This window comes from Protopterus annectens, chromosome 1.part0 (assembly GCF_019279795.1).
Source record: "Protopterus annectens isolate FY-2018-M chromosome 1.part0, PAN1.0, whole genome shotgun sequence".
NCBI lineage: Eukaryota > Metazoa > Chordata > Ceratodontiformes > Protopteridae > Protopterus > Protopterus annectens.
The window spans coordinates 1387848839-1387869726 of NC_056725.1; the positions used below are offsets into that span (position 1 = coordinate 1387848839).

A 20888-nucleotide genomic window follows, 5' to 3' on the forward strand; every position below is an offset into this window, starting at 1 on the left:
TGAGTTCAGGAAAGTACAGTTGTGTACACTTACCATAAATGTAGATGTTCGAGTGCTTTCACTGTTGCAGTCATGACTGTAGGGTTCTCCCCTGCTGGCAGGCAGTCCTCGGTCGGCCAGAATCCCAAAGTCTGGGTCCGGCGTCGGCTGCTCAGCCATGCTCCCTGACGTCAGAGCGCCAGGAGTACAAAGTTGACAGCCAACGCCATGTTCTCCAGTTTTTCTTGCCCCAGATGTCAGGAGTTCCAAAATGAGTAAGATCCCATACCCTTTGCAAATACACCTCAGAAGAAGGGTGAAGAAGGAAACCACACAAAGGAAAAAATAAGAGGGACAGGAGGGAGGGAGCAGACTGCAGCAGTGAAGACACTCGAACATCTACATTTATGGTAAGTGTACACAACTGTAATATGTTCATCGTGTTTCACTGTTGCAGTCAAGACTGTAGGGTTGAATCCCAAAGCAGAATAAAAGGGAGGTGGTCATAAAGTAGAGGGGGCGGCTAAAAGGCCCTGCAAGACTGCAGAAGCAAAGCCTGCCCTAGACTTAGAGTAGAGAGGTTAGATTGTAGTGCTTGGAAAAAGTATGCACTGAACTCCAAGTTGCAGCTTCCAAAATGTCTTTGGTAGGAACTCCCCTGAGGAAGGCAGCTGAAGTGGCAGCAGCTCTGGTAGAGTGAGTCCTTATACTCCCTGGGATTTGCTTTCCATGGTGTGAATAGCAAAATCTGATTCCATGAGCAATCCATTTAGAAATGGTCTGTTTTGAAATGGCTTTACCTTGGGAACTTGAAGCATAAGAAACAAACAATTGCTCTGATTTCCTGATGTCCTTGGTTCTGTCCAGGTAAAAACGTAGTTGTCTGTGTACATCCAAGGAATGCAAGATCCTTTCCCCTTTATTTTGAGGAGTGGGAAAAAAGTTGGCAAGTGAATAGTTTGATTTAAAGCCACTTTGGAAACCACCTTAGGCATGAAAGTAGGATTAGTCCTTAAAGACACCCTGTCTTGATGAAAAATAATATAAGGTTCCACAGCCATGAGAGCTTGCAACTCCGAAACTCTCCTGGCAGAGGTAAGAGCTAACAAGATGTCTGTCTTCCAAGATAAAAAGTTGATGTCAGATGTGGCAGCAGGCTCAAAAGGAGGTAAGTTGAGCTTTTCCAAAACATAGTTGAGATCCCAAGCAGGAATGGGTGGAGATCTAGGGGGCCTTAAGTTCTTAGCTCCTCTGAGAAACTGTCTCATGAGCTGGTGGGAAAAGATTGGAGGGTCTGTATTATAATGAGCAGAAATAGTAGAGGCACGTATTTTTATGGAAGAGAAAGAGAGACCCTTATGTAAGAGGTCTGTCAGGTAAAGTAAAATCAGAGGAAAGTTAGGAATAAGAGGATCTGAATCCCGAGCCTGCATCCAGGAGCAAAATCTTTTCCATTTTCCTGCATAAGAATTTCTAGTGCTAGGACGTCTGGCTTCTAAAATGACATCCATAACCTGCTTGGGTAGGAGAGAATTAATCATAGACCCTGGATTAACCATGCCGCCAGGCTGAGAGTTTTGACATGGGAGTGCAGAACCTGACCCTGGTGTTGGGACAGAAGGTTCGGAGTCTGTGGTAAAACCCAAGGGGGCTCCAGACAAAGGTTTTTCAGTGTTGGGTACCAAAACTGTCGAGGCCAATTTGGGGCCAGCAAGATTATCATCTTGGGCTTGTCTTGTTTGATCTTTAATAACACCCGTGGAAGAAGAGGTAGAGGCGGGAAGGCATACCCCGAGAGGTTTCTCCAACTGAATGATAGTGCATCCACTTTCCAAGCTAGTTCGTGGAATGTCCTGGTGCAAAAAATCTGTAGTTGATTGAGGTGGGATGCAAAGAGGTCTATGTGAGGACATCCCCAGACTGCTGTAATCATCTTGAATATTTCGGTGTCCAGCATCCATTCGTGTGGGTCCGACAGGTTTCTGCTCAGACTGTCTGCCAGGAAGTTTTGCTTCCCTGGTAGAAACTGAGCTTGAAGGTCCAGTTTGCAAGCTAGAGCTGTGTTCCATAGATTCATGGCTAGTCTGCAAAGGGGATAGGAATGAGATCCCCCTTGCTTGTTTTTGTACCACATAACTGTGGTGTTGTCTGTTCGTATCAGTAGTTGTCCTGGATGTAGAAGATTCCTGAAGGCCAATAGAGCCTTCTGAACGGCTAACATTTCCTTTAAATTGATATGCAGGAGCTTCTGGTCCTTTGTCCAAAGGCCCTGCAAACAGTTGCCCTGAAAATGGGCTCCCCATGCATAATCTGAGGCGTCCGTGGTTAGTATCTGAGTGACTGGAGGCAGACTGAAGGGCTTTCCTTTGTTTAGAGTACATGCCTTGGACCACCAAAGGAATTCCTTTTGAAGACAAGGCAGGACGGTAATCTGTATGTCTAAACTGTGGCAACGCTGAGACCATACACTTTTTAGGTACCACTGTATTTTCCTCATATGTAGTCTTGCATATGGTACGAGAAGGATGCAGGAGGCCATGTAACCCAAAGCCTGCAGGAATTTCCTTGCAGATAGCTGAGTTAATGTTGCCAAGGTTTTGAAAGTTGAAGCCAGCTGTAATTGTTTTTCGTATGTCAGAAAAGCCATCTGGGTTGTTGTGTTGAGAAGAGCACCCAGAAAAGTTATCTGTTGTGAGGGTGTCAAATTTGACTTTATGTTTACAGTGAATCCCAAGAACTTGAGAAGATTCTGAACAAATTCTAGATGCTGGAGTAAGACATCCTTGCTGTCTGCCTGAACAAGACAGTCATCCAGATAAGGGTAAATTTGAATTCCCTTGAGTCTGCAATAAGCTACTACTGGAGCCAGGCATTTGGTGAAGACCCTGGGCGCAGTAGACAATCCAAAGGGCAGCGCAGAGAATTGATAGTGCCTCGATCCGGCCTTGAACCGGAGGTATTTTCTGCATTCCTGCCTGATGGGAATGTGTAAATATGCCTCCTTTAAATCCAAAATTACCATCCATGCATTTTTGGTCAGCATTGGAAGTAGCTGCTGTAGAGTAAGCATCTTGAATTTTGGTATTTCGAGAAAAGTGTTCAAGACTGACAGATCCAGAATGGGTCTCCATGAATTTTTCTTTCTGGGGACTAGAAAGAGCCTTGAGTAAAAACCTTGCCCCATCTCTGAAAGTGGAACCAGTTCTATGGCTTTCATAGCCAAGAGAGCTTCCACCTGGTTTAAGGCCTCTAACCATTGATGTTTTGGAAGATCCGTCCATCCGCTTGGTCTTGGTAGGGTATGAAAATGGAATTTGTAACCTCTTGAAACCACATCCAGAACCCACTTGTCTTGGGTTATACGAGTCCAATTTAGGTGAAAAAGAGAAAGTTTTCCTCCGAGAGGGGCTTCCAGGCAAGAAGTTCCTGCAGCCCAACAGAGGGAGTCATTGAGTCTGTTTTCTATGAGCTTGCGACCTGTCCGATCCTCCCCTAGGGGTGGAAGCAGTCCACTGTCTTGGTCTTTAAGAGGCTTGCGTTTGAGGCCTCCCTCGGGAGCGTCTGTACCTACCCCTCTGAGTCCTGTCAGAATTGGGAAAGGACCAATTTTTAGTAGGCCAATTCCTACTAAATCTGGGTGGCTGTACTTGTAAGAAATCTTTAACCGTTTGCATGGATTTTGCCTTGTCCTCCATCTTCTTTATCACCTCTTCAGCTTTAGATCCAAACAAAACATTATGCTGAACAGGAGCATCCAATAATTTAGCTTTTACTTGATGTGGCAAGTTTTGTTCCTTTAACCACGCATGCCTTCTAATGACTGTGCCAGAGGCAGCAGCCCCACAAGAAGCCTCCAAGGCATCAAATCCACAGTGTAAACCATGCTTCCCAACTTGTTCAGTGGCATGCATCAAGTCATGTAATTCCTTATCATCTGCACAGGCGGAAATGGAAGTTAACTTTTGTTTTAAAACAGACAGAAGAAATTGCTGGTATTTCAGCATATGAAACTGACAGTTTAAAGCCCTAATAGATAAAGTAGCAGAAGTGTACACTTTGTGCCCCATCTTTCTAAAGATCTAGAGTCCTTCTCAGTGGGAATGGGGTTTTTAGCAGAAGCGGCCTTAACCCCCTTAGGACCCTGAGAAATGGTTTCAGGATCAGCAGTAGGATTCTTGTATAAAAACTGGTGGGAATCAGGAACCCTATAATATCTGTCTGGCTTAACAGGAGCTGGAGGAAAAGAGTCAGGAGTTAAGTTAGTCTCCGAAAAAGCATCATCCACAATATCCAAAATAGGAGGAATAGCCAGGGGTCTATGTTGGGGAAGAAGAAGAAAATCCCCAAGCCTTTTCTTAGATTCCGAGTACTCCTGTCCTTCCCAGTGAAAATGTTCCCTCATTTAATGCAAAGTTTCCCCAAAAGAGAAATCCTCAGGGGGAGAAGCTGAAGGAATGGATTCCTCAGCATCAGAATCCTCATAAGGAGGGAAAGAATATTCCTGGAGGGAAAGAATATTCCTGGTCAGAAGAAGAAACTGAAGAAACAGAAGCCTGATCAGAGGAGTCATAATACACTTCCTGTCTTGGCCTTTTATCTGGTGGGGGATGTGAACCCCTAATCATACTAAGTAAGTCTTCAGCCATCTTGAGTAACTGTTTCTGAGACTTGGGTGCCGGATCAGAAGAGGCCTGGGCTGCAGTCTTTGATTTGGAAGGAGTCTTTGGCCTTTGTCTTTGGCTTTGCCTTTATTAGAAGCTGAGTAGGCCTGAAAACCCCTTTGGAAGCCGGTACCTGCACAGCGGCTCCGGACCCATCCGAAGGAGCATTGTCTGAAGGTCCTGCAACAGAAATATTCAAAGGCCTAGTTGGCTCCTCGTGGGAGTCCGTTTCGGCCATCGGTTCCGAAATGGTCGACGACAGGGGCTGCAAAAGTGCCTCACTGACGACGGCCGAACCTGAAGCTGGCTCTGCTTGTACGATATTGTCTGATTTGGACCTCGGAGGCCTGTCTTTATCCTTGCGTCGTTTGTGAACTCCGGAAGCCGGAACCGTATCCAACGACATTTTGTAATTAAAACGCCTACCGAAGTAATGAAATGCAAAATCGTACCTTCGTTTAATTGTACGTTGATTGAATCTAGCACAAAACCGACAACTAGCTACGTCGTGGTCAGGGCCTAAGCAAGGAATACAGTAAGAATGAAAATCCTTATGAGGTATTTGCTTCCCACATGAAATACAATTATTAACTTTTTCTGACATCGGACTGGAGCAAGAAAAAAGTTTCCCCAACGGGGTACTTAGCGTTGAGTAGGAGAAGAAAGCCTTCGGACTGAAGTATGTTTAGAAAAAAATTGTCAGGAGTCAGCAGACTGGCACTTGCGAACTGCTAGCACCGCACGGCAAGAAAGACTGGAGAACATGGCGTCGGCTGTCAGCTTTGTACTCCTGGCGCTCTGACGTCAGGGAGCATGGCTGAGCAGCCAACGCCGGACCCAGACTTTGGGATTCTGGCCGACCGAGGACTGCCTGCCGGCAGGGGAGAACCCTACAGTCATGACTGCAACAGTGAAACACGATGAACATCTTTATAAAACATGTCCAGTGGCTTAGCGGCAGGAGGTTGAGAATCAGGGGCCTGAGAAGCTGCAGTTAAAGTATCTGAAAAGATATCCAGCACTGAAGGGACTGCAGAAGGCCAAGGAGAATCTATTTACTAGCATTCACTGTACCTTTTTTGAACATCAGAAACCTGGGAAAAGTCCCATTTAAAATATTTCATCTCATGAACTACTGTATCTGCAAAAAAGACTATTCTTCTATTGGGGGGGGGGGGGGGTCCTGAGAAAGTGAATCCTCTTCAGACCCCGGGGAAAAGGAGAGTGGATCTGAGAAAAGCAAGCCAATGACTCCTCACAGTCTAACTCTTCATCAGAGGAATCGGACTCCCTAGGATGTTTGGAAGGAGAAAAGACCAGATAACAGAAGCAGAAACCAATAATCCTTGGGGGAACTTAAGAGCCATGAGAGCACTGAAGAGCCAAAGTAAAATCTTGCCACAAGTGCCACATGCTTACATTCTGCTGCTTTTTCAAAGCAGCATCAGCTTTAACAAATTTAGGAGGTTCCAACCCCTGCCTAACTTCAATGTGGGTACCAGGCACCTCTTCCCTAGCAGGTATTTGTGGAGTTTCCCTAGGTCCTTCTGAAATAATCAGGCATGGTTCCCCCTCCACGTCTGCACAAAATGTAGGTATAGCCTTAGCAGATGCCTGGGTAGACAACTCTGTCAGCCTCCAACTGGGTCGTGGCAGAGAGAGATGCCATTGGCATCAGACAGCCCTCAGGTTCTATATCAAACCAGATGGAGACAACCTGTGGAATACAAACAGGATCAGTACACACCTTTTTGGCTTTCTTCTTAAGTGGTGGCTGAATGTCAGGTTGGTAAATTTAGCCATGGTACCCACAGCCAAAAACTTCAACCATTGGTTCTCCAAAAAACAGAAAGAGGAGATGGGCAACTGTGGATGTAATAGGGAGAACCACCTGGCGAATCACACACTATATGGTCTCATGTGTAACACCAAAAAGGCAGTTTTTGTGTCTAATTTAATGGAAAATCTACCTCCCACACTCACATTTTCCCCTCCAGGATGGCATATAAACTAAACTAAAAGAAAAGAAAAAAAGAAAGGAAGGCAGAGATGCCAATAGGGCACTTAGCTGTAGAAAGCTTAGTAGTTGAAAAAACTTGATAAACGGCTTGCAGACCGAATTCAAAGATAGCATTCAGACCAGTGACAAGGAAGTTAGGGTATTGGGTGTTTGTATGTCACATATGTACTTTGCACCTTGCACATAGGACATACAACACCTGGAAGGTGTGAAGGTTTTGGTATGCTGGCCGGATGTTTGGCTATGCACAGCAGGATATCCCAAGAGTGAAGAATATTACAACAGTGATAAGGAAGGACATCAGCTCTGAAACATTTGATGTTGAGAAAGGTCTCAGAAAGAGCAACAGAAGCAGAAGGGAGGTATTCTTCTCTTTCCACTCTGGAAAGAAAAGGAGGTAGATGAAGGATGTTCATCTTAATCATCACATGGGCAATTACCCTCACCTTCTTCTCCCAATCAATATGAAGTGAGGGATTGTGGTGAGAGTAAAGGAACACAGACATACGTCAGATAAGAGTAAGGCACATATTTTGATAACTCCTCTTTGGAGGGGAAAACTAGTAACTCTTTTCCTGGGCCTGTGGATCAGTAACAACAGAGAGCCTTCAATTGAGACAGTCCTTAGATAGAAAGCTGCTCTTTAGAAGTCTTTAACATGTAAATCCTCAGAAGAGGAAAGCTCCATTTGGAGAAACTGTGATGCAAGTTGGGAAGTCCTACCTCAAATCTCTTGCATCTCCACCATTGTCCAGCTTTTTTTCCCCTCCTTCCTAGGCTTTGATGCAGTACAAGATTAAAAAATATAAACGTTTAAGAAAAATTACTTTCCTGCACAATTTTTAATCCAAACGTATCACACACATCACAATTAGCTTCTACCTGTTCTACTTCCAAACACATTTTGCTAAAACTAGTGCACCCTAAGGAAAAATCTTGTGCCTGCACTTATGGAACTCTGAGGTCTTGCCCTTAAAAGTGGTCACCAAAACTAAAAAGACCACATCCACAAAGTATCAAAAATGCAAATCTGAAACTCTAATAAATGTTAATTTCAGCAATTACAAGTATCCATGAATAGTAACAGTACTGATCCAAGTGTTGACCAGATCAGTAGCATGGGAAAAATACATGTTAATAACTTCACTGCTAATTTTAGCTGAACTATAAGTTGGAAACTACCTAAAATGGAAGGCTCTGACCTAAAAAGTCAAACAATTTAACCTGACAGGAAAAGTAACATTCTCCAAAAACAGCAACAAAAAAAATCCCGACCAAATGAGTCCATAATCTGTTACTGATGTGATCTCTACAACAGTAAAGAATATGTAGAAATAAGGGGAGTGGAGTCCAGTGCACTACTGGATCTATTGGGGGTAGGGTTAGAGTCCAAGAGAGTCTTAAAGGTACCAAGTAACTGTTTCCAATGGCAAACCATTCCTGATATTAAAACAGATAGGCTGGACAATGTAAGCTCCATGGCTGCTTAAGCAGCAAGTAGTTGGTTGGATTACTACAACATCAATCACCCATCTTGCAGACTAACTACCAACTCTTCAGAACATTCCATCTTGCTATGCTTCCTGTGGGATCAGGACACGTTTTTTCACAGGACCAATCAGCAATCCCCAACATACACTCACACTGATGAAAGATACCACTGACTGTGCACTGCTGCTGCTAAACTATCCAGACAGCTAAGCAGTACTTATGTATTTCTACCTGGCTAAATGGATATTTGCTGAGCCTGAGCAAGCTCACTACAAGGGAAATAACCATAACACATTAGGAACTGTTTTCCTGTCTTTAAGGCTTGTGCAATCTCAGAGCTGGCATAAACAAGCAGGGGGTGTACAACAAACCCTGTCCTACCCACAAACAGGGCTGCAACAATGATATTTAAAATGAAGACCAGAAAATACACTCATGTGCAGCTATCTTCTAGACAAAATGGGAAACTAAAAGAAAGAGTACAGGATAGGGCTCACGTCTCTCCAGTGGTATTCTAGCAAAGGCTGGAAACCAGGGAGAATGGATGCTGGGGGCAGTTAAGTGCATGCCTTTAGGGGCTGGAGGCAGAGCACACCATCGTTTCCCAAGTCCAGCCAGCTGTATCATTTGATAGGCGCATAGGTGAAGGGAAACAGGCCTACAAAAATAAATAGATAGATACATAGATAAAATCCCCAAACCCTGTGAATGGCTGGACTCCCAATGATTGGTTCATGCCTCCCCTGATTGAAGAGTGCCTAAACTGAGCCCTCAGAAGGATGGCGGATAGGCTTATTGGTTGGGGGAAGAAATGTTGAAGATAAAGGGTTACTGGATTTAAAAAACAAAACAAAACTGGATTTGAAGACAAAATATGTCTAAATTTCAAACTATTAAACTTTGAAGAAAATTTCTGAGGTACAGAGCAAACTTATTTACATGGATGGTTAAGTTCAATTCCTCAAAGTGACACAGAAACATCTTTACTGACAAAGAAAAACTGAGGAGTACATACAGCAAAAATTCTTTGTTGATGTACCTCCCCTTATGATGAGCTTTGTAACATCTCATATGAGGACTGGACTTCAGAACAATGACAAACATACAAACAACTTACTATTGGTTATAAAAAAATTAGCTGTCAAGTTCCCTAAAAAATATTTACTTGAACGGCACTCTAGATCTGTATTTTCAACAGAAACAGAGCGCAATGCCAAATATAGCAATTCTGTAATGGGCTGAAGACAGTCATTATGAAAGGACAATGAAATAACTGCATTATTTAATATTTAAAAAGACCAACATACCACAGACCTCAAAAATAAATCTGCAGAAATGAAATGCATTGGTTTTAAAACTTATGAATATTTATCACCTTGTTCACCTGCAGGAGATTCCAAAGGCCTTGCATATGTCTTGAATCAGGTGTAGATTTGACAGAAAAGGCCAACAATGGAACAACTTTGGTTTGCATGTCACTCTGGTCCAGATTTTTCCTATAAAACAGAAACATCACTCAGTTACAGAAATGTTTTAAATTAATGCCTACCAAGTAGTGAGAAAAATGAAACAAGATATAATGTTAACATCACAAACATGAAAACAGGTTGCACATACCTAAATTCTGAGTCTTTAAATCACTTTCAGCATGCCATTTGTCAAGAACAATTCTCTCACCTAAAAAGGAATACGTTAATCAAAAATTCAAAGGTCTCTTCTGGGTCCACCCTTCTTTCTTCAGGGTACCCTTGCTCTCAGAAGACAAGTAAGTGCTGCATTAAAAAGATGGACAGATTGTCCATCTCCTAAAGTTCTTTTCCACAAAGCAGTCAGTAAACAGACAACTCTGGAGGCTTCTGTCCTTGTGAAAAAGTAGTCAATGAAAATGAACTACAGTAACTGCTTAGCCCATCTTCAAGGTTGTCAATCACACGGGCTTTCATCCACTACAATGAATGTCAAATTGTATACAAAAAACAGGACAAACAGGTGGCTTCTTTTAAGAAAGCCATTTTAAACCTGCATTCTAAATCCAGACTTCAAGGTGCGAGCGATGCAATCCAGGTTGCAGTAGCAATGACATAAGGAAAAACTTCAAAAACAAGCAGCAAATGCAATCACTAGCTGTAGTTTAATGAGCTTTATTAAGTCTTTGTAACCAACTAGATACATTTAGGCAGTGGTGCCACAAAATGTGTACATACTTTGCCTCTATTAATTTTTAGCAACAGTCAGTCAGATTTCGAGTCACATGACTTGGGTTCTTTGACTAGTTGCTCTGGTGTTCAGTATGAACCAAGTATGGAGGGGGTAGGGTAGGAGTAAACTGGCAAAAGTCACCACTCTTGGGAGGGGTTGAAGCAAGTAATGCCACACCCATTAGTTGCTAACTGTTGGGTGGAGACTGAAGCGCACTGCTCTCGCCACTGGATCAGCAATGGCTGGACAACACACCCCTTGTGGAAGTGAGAGGACATCCCACTGCACGCTTCTCCCATGCACTTTGCCTGGTACATGCATTACGGATCGGGGACTCCAACAAGAAAACCAATTAAATAATCCCGATGACAGTCTGAATGATGCCCTCCCTGACTGACCCTCATCCCAGTGATGGGGAATGAATAAGCTTACTGGCTGCTGAGGGGTCTGATGACTGGCAGACAACAGGGGTACAAGTTTATAAAAAACACATCAGGAAGCAAATTACTATTTGACTTTTGCTTACTGTTTGGCTCCTCACAACTGATCAACAGCTACTCCCCACAACATTTTCTCATTTTTCAACAGTTTCTGAGCTTGTAATGCTGTGCAAACATATGCATAACAAACTTTTACATCAACACTTGCCATTATTTTAGACTCACAGGACACTAAGCTGCAGTACAAAAAAATCTGCAAAGTCTTACCTTGAAAGAAGCTCCTGATCAAGAATATGGGTTACCAATTTATAATGCCAGAGTAAAGTTAAATAGTCCACTGCAGGCCAAAGCTGGATTTGGCTGGAAAGATGAATTAAAGTAGCTGGGTCAGGCTGAGTATGGCTCACAGTCTCATTACAGTCCCCTTCCTCCAAACGGGCACTCAGAACTCCCTCTGTTCTAAAGTGTGAGGATAATGAATCAACCAGAGTCTTCAGCACATCTACATGAAAAGAAAACCAAGAAAAATGTTGGGTTATTTTATTGCTGTCCATTTTTTGCAGCCAGGAGGGTTGATCCACAGGAATCCTATTTGGCCATGAGCTGGATACACAGTAAGATGCAGCATTACACTATTGAGTATACAACGTACGATTGGTGTTTCATTATAAACACAAACAACCTGCACTCTTTGTAACATCAGCTGTTCTATAAAGAGGAATGTCCATGAAGGATTCTGGTTAGCACTTCAACTAATCATGATTCAGAAAACACTGGATTCTTGTGCTTGGGGATGTACATCCATTCTAAAGCATGCTGTGATACTGGAGGTCAGAACCCTAAGCTTACCTAATACAGAGTCCCACAAAGTTCAGCCTTTATCAAATACAATAGGCTTTCATAAATACCAAGAAATAACTATCAAGCTCTGAACCCACTTTTAACAAGTAAATATTTGTTTGCTATACAAAAAGCATCAACAATGGGGGCTGTTTAGAGAAGGTGCACAATACAAAGGTGGACAGCTGAAAATAAATACAAAAATCTGTACCATCCAAAAGGTGTATCAAGTATAAATACAATATGACTTTCATGATCCACTTTGTTTCTGATGTCTTTCCAGGGGGATTCAGTATTTTTCAGCATGGAAGCACATAGTTAAACCATGTTGTTTCACAAAGGATGGTCTGCACCTGTTTTCCTTAGACTTCCGAATATCGGCTAAAACTTCATCCACCCCCTTGGAAACTTTTTTAGGTAATGCCAATTGACAAACCAAATCAAAATAGCAAATAAAACCAAAAGAAGCTTAAATGTGTTACTGTTTAATGCTAAAAGCCTAAAAAAGAAACTCCACATCATAAAAGCTCTCCTCACTCTGCAGAACACAGACGTGCAATTACTGACGCATGGTTTAAATCCACAAAGTATTCCGGGAGTGCACGGCTTCAGTGCCTTTCACACATTTAGACCATCAGTTGCACAGACAAGACAAAAGGTAGAGGAGTGAGTAACAAGCATAACTCTACATTTGTTAAATAGGACAATGCCCTGGAATTAATCCACATGCAAATCACCACAGACAAAGTCCCATGTCATATCCTAACAAGCTATAGGTCACCCTTTAAGTCCCTACAATTCCATAGCTCATTCAAACACCTACTGCAGACTCACCATTAAACCAAACACTCTATTCATGGGAGACTTTAACCACCCTTCTATAGTCGTTGAAGCATACACTGCCTCGTACTCACAGGCACAAAGATTCCTGGCCTGATTAAGACAAATACCCTTGACCAGATCATAAGCACACCCACCAGAGCTTTAAACATACTCGACCTGCTGGACCTCGTTCTCACCAATATGGGAAAGTACTGCAGCCCCCAAGTGTCAAATCCTCAGTGCTGAGGTCAGAACACAAAGCTGTTTCCTTCAAAATAAAAATCAACTCCGTAACCCTAGCAAACCCTCTAACAGGAACTATTCCAAAGCAAACTACATCCTATTAAGCGGTACTTTGTCAAAATTCAATGTCATCCCAACCCTGAATTCACAGCAACCTATGTGGAAATGTTCACCGAGAACCCGTACAAACACGTAAATGGCTGTATAGAGGTTGTTGTACCTACTAGAATTAAGACCAAAACGAACTCCAAAAACAAATCTTAATAGCAAATACAACAAAAGGAAAAGACATGGCTAAAACCAGGAAGATTAACAGCCATAATGATAGGAGCCAGAGACAGAGGTCTCTAATTAAACTAAACAGAAAACTAACAGGATTAAATCCAACAAGGCGAATTACAATGTCAAGATAGTCTCACAGGCTAAAGACAACCACAAGGCCTTCGCTGGCTATGTCTTACACTTCAAAGGCAGCACACATCAATGTGCTGAACTGGTGGTCAATGGTGCCACCTTCATTGAGCACAGTAACACAGCAAATTTAATGGCTGACCAACTTCGCTCAAATTTCAACCTCCACTCCCGCATCTTCCCCATGAAATACCTACTAGGACAACCTCCCAACTATTAACAGAGCAGCATTCACTAAAGTTAAAAACACAGCCTCGAATGGGCCTGAAAATATCCCAGGATGCCTCTTAAACGGCTTAAAATATGACCTATAAGGACCCATTTGAGTTACTTTTCAACTAAAATAGGCTTTGTACCATGATAAAAGAGGCCTGCAATGGTTATCTTGCTTTACAAGGGTGGACTATCAACCAATCTGAGAAACTACAGACCTATTTAGTCTGACTAGTCTAATATACAAAGCCATAGAGCGAATTATCATGGAAATGTTAAAGACATAGGCAACCTTCAGACACTAGAAAGTACAGCTGTGTACACTTACCATAAATGTAGATGTTCGAGTGTATTCACTGTTGCACTCATCACATTTGGGTTATCTGCCTGCAGGTAGCCCTCAGCCGGCCTGAATACCAAAGTCTTCGGATTTCTACGTCGGATGCGGTGGCTTCTTCCATGACGTCAGGTCCTCAGGGGTATAAAATATGCAGCTGATGCCATTACATCAGTTTTTCTTACCCCAGATGTCAGGTACCCCCACAACAGGAAGCAATTATATGGTATGGAACATCCCCAGTAAAAACCAAATACACATGATATAATATATGTCAAACAAGGAGGAAAGGTGAAAGTCAAGAGAAGTCAGGAGGCTGGAGGGAGGGAAACCAGAACTACAACAGTGAATACACTCAAACTACATTTATGGTAAGTGTACACAACTGTACTATGTTCTTCGTGTTTCACTGTTGGTCATCCCATTTGGGTCGATTCCCAAAGCTAAGGAAGGGTGGAAGTAGTTAAATCGCATTAGGGCTAGCAATAAGGCCCTGTAAGACTGCTGTGGCAAATCCAGCTCTGGATTTACAAAAGATAGGCAGGTGGTAATGCTTGGTGAAAGTATGTATAGAGCTCCAGGTTGCAGCTTCCAGGATGTCCCTGGTAGGGACTCCTCTGAGAAATGCAGCAGAGGTAGATGCAGCCCTGGTGGAATGTGTTCTTATTCCCTGTGGGGTAGGTTTTCCATGGTGTTTGTAGCAGAAATGGATGCAATGTGCTATCCATTTGTAAATTGTTTGCTTTGAAATGGCCTTCCCCTCTGCCCCTTCAGCAAAGCTAACAAGCAACTGGTCAGATTTTCTGAGAGGCTTAGTCCTGTCCAAATAGAATCTAAACTATGTCCAGATAATGCAGTATCCTTTCCCCCTTATTCTGAGGAATAGGGAAAAAAAGTAGGCAAATGAATGGACTGGTTTAGAGCCACACTAGACACCACCTTGGGCATAAAGGATGGATTTAGTCCTAAGGGAAACCCTGTTCGCATGGAAGATAATGAAGGGTTCCACTGCCATGAGGGCGTGCAGTTCCGACACTCTTTTTGCTGAAGTGATGGCTAGAAGTAAAGCTGTTTTCCAAGAAAGGAATTTCAAATCTGCTGTAGCAGCTAGTTGAAAGGGGGGAAGAGTGAGTTTTTTCCAATACAAAGTTAAGGTCCCAGGCTGGAGTGGGAGCTCTCCTGGGGGGGGGGGGGTGTCTTAAATTTTTGGCCCCCCTAAGGAATTATTTTAGCAGGGGATGAGAGAAGAGGGGTGGCTCAGTATAATAATGTGCTGATATGGCAGCGGCATGAATCTTAATTGAAGAGAAAAAAAGGCCCTTGTGGAGCATTTCTGTTAACTAATCTTGAATATGAGGTAAGCTGGGCACAGTTGTGCCCATCCTCTGAGCCTGGCTCCAGGAACAGTATCTTTTCCACTTTTCTGAATAGGATTTTCTAGTATTAGGCCTCCTTGCCTCAAGAATGACATCCAGCACCTGCTTGCTGAGGGTTGCTGGAGGAGAGCTCAGGGAATTAGCCAGGCAGGAAGGTTCAGGGTTTGAAGCTGAGGATGCAGAATCTGGCCCGCCTGCTGGGACAGCAGGGAAGGGGTTTGAGGCAGGTGCCAAGGTTGTAGCACTGTCAGACTGCGCAAAAGGGAATACACCAGTGCTGGCGTGGCCAGTTTGCTGCAATCAGTATTGTCCTTGGCTTGTCCTGTTTGATCTTTAGTAGAACCTTCGAGAGGAGCGGCAGAGGGGGAAAGGCATAAACTGAGAGGCTTTCCCAGGTAAAGGACAGGGCATCCACTTTCCAAGCTTGATTGTGGGGAGTCCTGGTGCAGAATTTGTTCAATTGGTAGTTCTGAGAGGAGGCAAACAGGTCTACTTCTGGTGTCCCCCCATTTATTTCTCAAGAGCTTGAAAATTTTGGGTTCAGTTTCCATTTGTGTGGGTCCATGAGATTTCTGCTCAAGTGGTCTGCCAGTGAATTTAGTTTACCTGGCAGGAACTGAGCTTGTAGGTTCACTTGGTAGCTCAAGGCAGTGTTCCACAGAGCCATGACTAGTCTGCAGAGTGGGTAGGAATGGATCCCTCCTGCTTGTTTATGTGTGATGTTTGCCTGTCTTTACCAATAGTTGTCCTGGAAGGATAAGGTCTTTGAAGGCTGTCAGAGCATTCTGTACAGCTAACATTTCTTTTTGATTGATATGCAGGTGCATCTGTTTTGGGTTCCATTTGCCCTGAATGGACTGCCCTGTCATGTAAGCCCCCTATGCATAGTCTGATGCTTCTGTTGTTAGGGTTTGGGCAGCAGTGGGTAGAGTGAAAGGGGGTCCCTTGTTATGGTAGCAGGCCTCTGCCCACCAAAGGAACTCTGTCCTTAGACAAGGAATAACAGGAATCATTGTTTCCAGGTCCTGAGAATGTTGACAACATAGACATTTTAGATACCATTGAAGTTTCCTCATATGCAGTCTTGCATATGGAATTAACAGAATGCAAGAGGCCATGAACCCCAGGGCTTGCAGGATTTTCCTTGCAGATAGCTGGGTTTTTGTGGCCAGTAGGTTGTCAAATGAACTTGTTTCTCTGGAGTGAGGAATGCCATCTGGGAATCTGTGTTCAAGCTTGCTCCCAGGATTACAATCTGTTGTCAGGGTAACAGGTGTGATTTCTTCTTTTTGATGGTGTACCCCAGTGAAGTTAGAAGTCTCTTTACAAATACCAGGTGTTGTAATAGCAAGCACTTCAAAAATCAGAAGTCACCAGGTGAGATAGAAGATTTCTTTATTCCATATCACAACGCACGTTCTGGTACCTCGGCAATTCGCCTTCATGGAACAATTATCATCAGGCTGTGTCTTCCTTTTAAATGCTTCTCAATTAATCAATTAAATCATTAAACTCAACATTATTATATAATTCCTAAAATAACATTAAATACAAATATCAAATGTGCAATTATCATTCCGAATATTAAATACATAAATTTTTTCATATAAATGATTACTTATTACTACTGAAAACATAAATTTGAGCATAATAATACTACAAGTAGCAAAAGATACTAAATACATTAAGGTTCATAGGTTCATACTAGGCTATCTGCCCGAGGGCATTTACAAGCCTAGCCCATCGTTTTGTGGCTTACGCCACCCCTTTAGTATGGGGAACTATACCCATTATTTTGCTGTGCCTCTGTCGAGCAGTGACACTGAGGTAATCCCTGGGGTATATCTGCGATCTCCCATCCATTGGTCAAGATTTCTCTTGAACAAGGCCAGCGAGGTGCTCTGCCTCACATGTACCGGGATTTTGTTCCACAGCATAGGGAGTCTTTGGGTGATGAATCTATCCCTCCAGCACGTCCTATTAATAGCCGTGTCGAGGTTTAAGTCTCCCGCCCTTGTGGCTCTGATGGATCTAGACTTTTTGAGGTGAAGCATATTCATCAAATCTGGGTTTGACATGGCCTTGTATGTTAGGCAAAGGTCACCTCTGAGCAGCAAGCGACTGAATTGAGCTGGAGTTCTCTCAGTCGGGCAGCATAGGATAGTATTTTGAGACCCTTTATCCTTTTGGTGAGGAACTTTTGTGGCCTCTCCAGCTGCTGCAAGTGTCGGGTCAGATACATTCCGAATGGGGCATTGTACTCAATCATTGGTCTGATGAGTGATGAGTAAAGGGAGACTATGACCTCCCTTGATCTAGATGAGAATCCCTTCATGATAAGGTGGGCAATGTAGAAGGTCTTCCTAACTACTTTAGCTACATGGGTGTCGAATGACAGACTACTATCAACCTGGGTCCCCAAGTCCCTGATAACTTCTTCTGTGCTCAGTGGATTGCCACCTATTTGGTAGCTAGGGGTAACCTTGTTTTTCCCGAAGGGTATGACTATGCATTTTTTGGCATTTAACTTTAGGCCGTGGTTCTGGCACCAGTTATCCGTTTCTGTGAGACCCTTCTGAAGGATATCTGTGTCAGATGTGTTTTCTACTATGGTGCCCAGTTTGCAGTCATCTGCAAACTTTGTCAGCCATAACCCTCCTGTGTTTGCTTGTACTGGAAAAGTAGATGCCAAACAAGAGTGGGCCCAGGACTGAGCCCTGTGGGACACCACTTGTGACAGGCTTTGAGTCTGACATGGCGCCAGCAACTCTGACCCTGTGGGTTCTGTCACTCAGCCAGTTTGCAACCCATCTTGTGATGTATGGGTTAACATTTAAGCTGATGAGTTTTTCAATGATACCCGAGTGGGGTATTGTATCGAAGGCCTTAGCCAGATCGAGGTAGGCTGTATGGACTGCCTTTCCCTCATCAATGGCTTTGGTGACCGTTTCGAAAAAGTCAACCAAGTTTAAAAGGCATGATCTGCCTTTGACAAAGCCAAACTGGGTTGGATCCAAAGCCTGCAAATTCCCTGTGTCTTTATTTATGAGGTCCATTATGATCCTCTCCATGGCTTTGCAGATAAGGCTTTTCAAGCTAATGGGCCGGTAATTTCCAGGGTCGGTGGAGGCACCGCCTTTGTGAAGTGGGACCACAGTTGCAGTGCGCCACTCCTGGAGTGCGTATCCAGAGGTAAGACTTTGATTAAACAGCTGTCCTAGCTGTGGGTTTAATTCCTCATTGAGTTCGTGGAGCACACAGCCGGGGACACCATCAGGTCCCATGGATGCTGTGTTTTTGCTTTGGAGAGAGCAGTTTTCACTTGGGCGCTGGAGATGTTTGGGGGCTGCAATCGCTTGGTATAGATATCTCTCCTTTGGGGAGGGGAGAAGTTTGCACTGAACCTGTCAGCCAGTATGTTGGCAATGTCTGTAGGATCAGTAATCTTCACATCATTTTGAACTAGTTCTGAGCATATCTGGGAGTTTCCTCCTAGGTTTCTAACATAGCTAAAGAAGGCCTTATGATTGTCTTTGAGTCTTTAGCTATTTTTCTCTCGAAATTTGCTTTGGATGATTTTATGAGAGCTCTTAGTTTTTTACTTATAGTGATCAAGGATGTCTTACCTTTTAAGGATTTTGCTCTATCTTGTAGTAGCTTCCTCCTTTTGTTGTAGAGTTTGTTTATGGCTGGGGTCCACCAGACTGGACGCTTGCCTTTGGTACAAAGAGTCTTTGTTTTGCTTGGGATTGCCTTATCCATGCAGTCCTGCAGGTGCTGGTAGAAGGCATTTGTAAGTGATTCAGCAGCTTGAGTACTGCTTTCCGCTGCTCGGGGCCTTAAAGGAGACCACACTAGTCTTTAGAAGTGTGAAGTCGGCTTTTGAGAAGTTCTTTACTGTGGTCTTTTTATTTCAGGTGGGGTGGGATGAGGACCTCCAGCGAGATTAGTTTGTGATCTGATCTCACCAGTGAGGGGTATACTTCGGTGTTGAACATTGTGCTCCCATGTTCGTGATGATGAGATCAAGTATGTTATCTCCTCTTGTGGGGATGGTGACTAGTTGTTCCATGGCATTTGAGTTTATGAATTCCAGGAACTTTTGGGCTAGGGTGTTTGGGCTTGAGTAGTGTTCCCAGTCTATATTAGGGTAATTGAAGTCACCTAGTATGATGGTGTTTGGTGATACATTTATCCCTCTAGTGTTTTCAGGAAGGCCATGTGAGGTTCCTGAGTTTGTGAGGGTGGCCTGTAACATGCTACAATTTGCAGAGCAGTCTTGCCTACGGTTAATTGCACCTGGATGGTCTCCGATGCATCGTGCGTTGCCACCAGTCTTGAGGTGTGGGTGTCCTTGATGAATATGGATACCCCCCCTCCTTTCTTGGTATTGTCCGGATTTTGGGGCGGAACGCATGATATGAGGTAAAACCTGATAGCTGGGGTGCTCTCAGGAGCCTTGAACCAGGTTTCTGTCACAGCACAGACATCGATGTTCTCCATACTGAGAAGGGCCTCGAGTGCGTGCATTTTGAGATTTAGACTTCTGGCATTGAGCAGCATTACCCTTAGTTTTTTTCCTTTTTGTGTTCTAGGGTGGTAGGTTTAGAATTTGAGCCTTGCCTAAAAAGGCACTATGGGGTGGCAAGAGCCTTTGCCAATATCCGAATCCCAGGGTGACAGGTGCAAGCCGTCCCTTGCGAAGCAGCGTGGCTTGTCCAGCATGTCATCCCAGGCAGACAGATACTGGATCCCCTTTGAATGACACCAGTGTTTAAGCCAATTGTTAAAGCTGATCATCTTATCTCTGTATTGTGGCATCATTCTTGGTGAAGGTAGGATACTGCTCAAGGTCAGGGTCATACCTGCCTGGGCTACATAATCAGAGAGCTCCTCAATGTCTCTTTTCATGTAGTCCAAGGAGGTGCGTCTCAGGTCGCTTACACCAGCGTGGACAATGACTGAGTCATATTTGTACCTGCTGTTGAGAGACCTGAGTGCTTGCGTTATGTGGCGGATTCTAGCCCGACAGGCAGCTTACTGTGACCTTCTCCTTACTCAGTCTGGTGAGCGGGATGTCAGTGTGTCTGACTATGGAGTCACCAATGACTAGTGTGTCTGGCATTGTGTTTGGCCTTAAGGGCTGTGACTGTTTGACACTCTGACTGTGAGGTCTATGTGTTGCAGGTGTTGTGTTCTGAGGTGGTGGTTGTTTGGGTGTCTGCTTTGGTGGCCTCTGCTGTTTTGGTAGATTTTTGATCAGAGCCTACGAGTATGTCTTTGTGTGTTTATGTGTATGAGTTGAGGTTGTAATGGTACTATGTGAGACTGGGTCTATAGTGTGTGTGGTAACCTTCTCCTCCTGACTGGTCTTGCCAGTCCTATGTTGAGAGAGCTCAGCCTCCAGTTTGGCCATATAGTTGCATCTCTCGCATGTATTTGTGTTTTGTGGGAGGAGGAGAGGGTTGTCTGTGTACATGAGGCAATTGTAACATTGCCTCAATATTCCCAGGTTCACCAGCTGAGCAGGAGAGGACACTAGCAACTGATCCCTCGACATGCTAGAAGGATAGACAAAAACTTTAAAAAGATTCCGGGGCGTGGGTGACCGAGAAATGGGGTTGCCTTTTTGGGGTACTATCTATGACAAGAGTGCCGTATCAAGGTAATAAGTACTGTAGGAGCAAGTGCTAGGTTTAACAGATAGAGAATAGTCTACTTGCAGTCAAGTAGAGATGATCTTTTTAGTTATAGGATGCGCTGATTTGATCAGTAGTATAGTTCGAGGAAGGTAGTTTTAAGGGAAAATATGAAGAGTGGACTTTAGGTAGCCCGAATAGTTTAAACCTGCTTAAC

General features: G+C 43.7%; 1 protein-coding gene across 1 annotated transcript in view; it reads right to left on the reverse strand.

The window, feature by feature from the left end:
• The window catches only part of MDN1 (midasin AAA ATPase 1), a 3484183-nt gene that overhangs the window by 1266617 nt on the left and 2196678 nt on the right, over positions 1-20888 (reverse strand). Inside the window, exons 57-58 of the mRNA XM_044071809.1 lie at positions 11058-11292; positions 9527-9647 (exon numbers count right to left, since the gene is read on the reverse strand). Coding sequence (XP_043927744.1) covers positions 9527-9647; positions 11058-11292 — 356 coding nt within the window. The remainder of the gene's footprint in view (positions 1-9526; positions 9648-11057; positions 11293-20888) is intronic.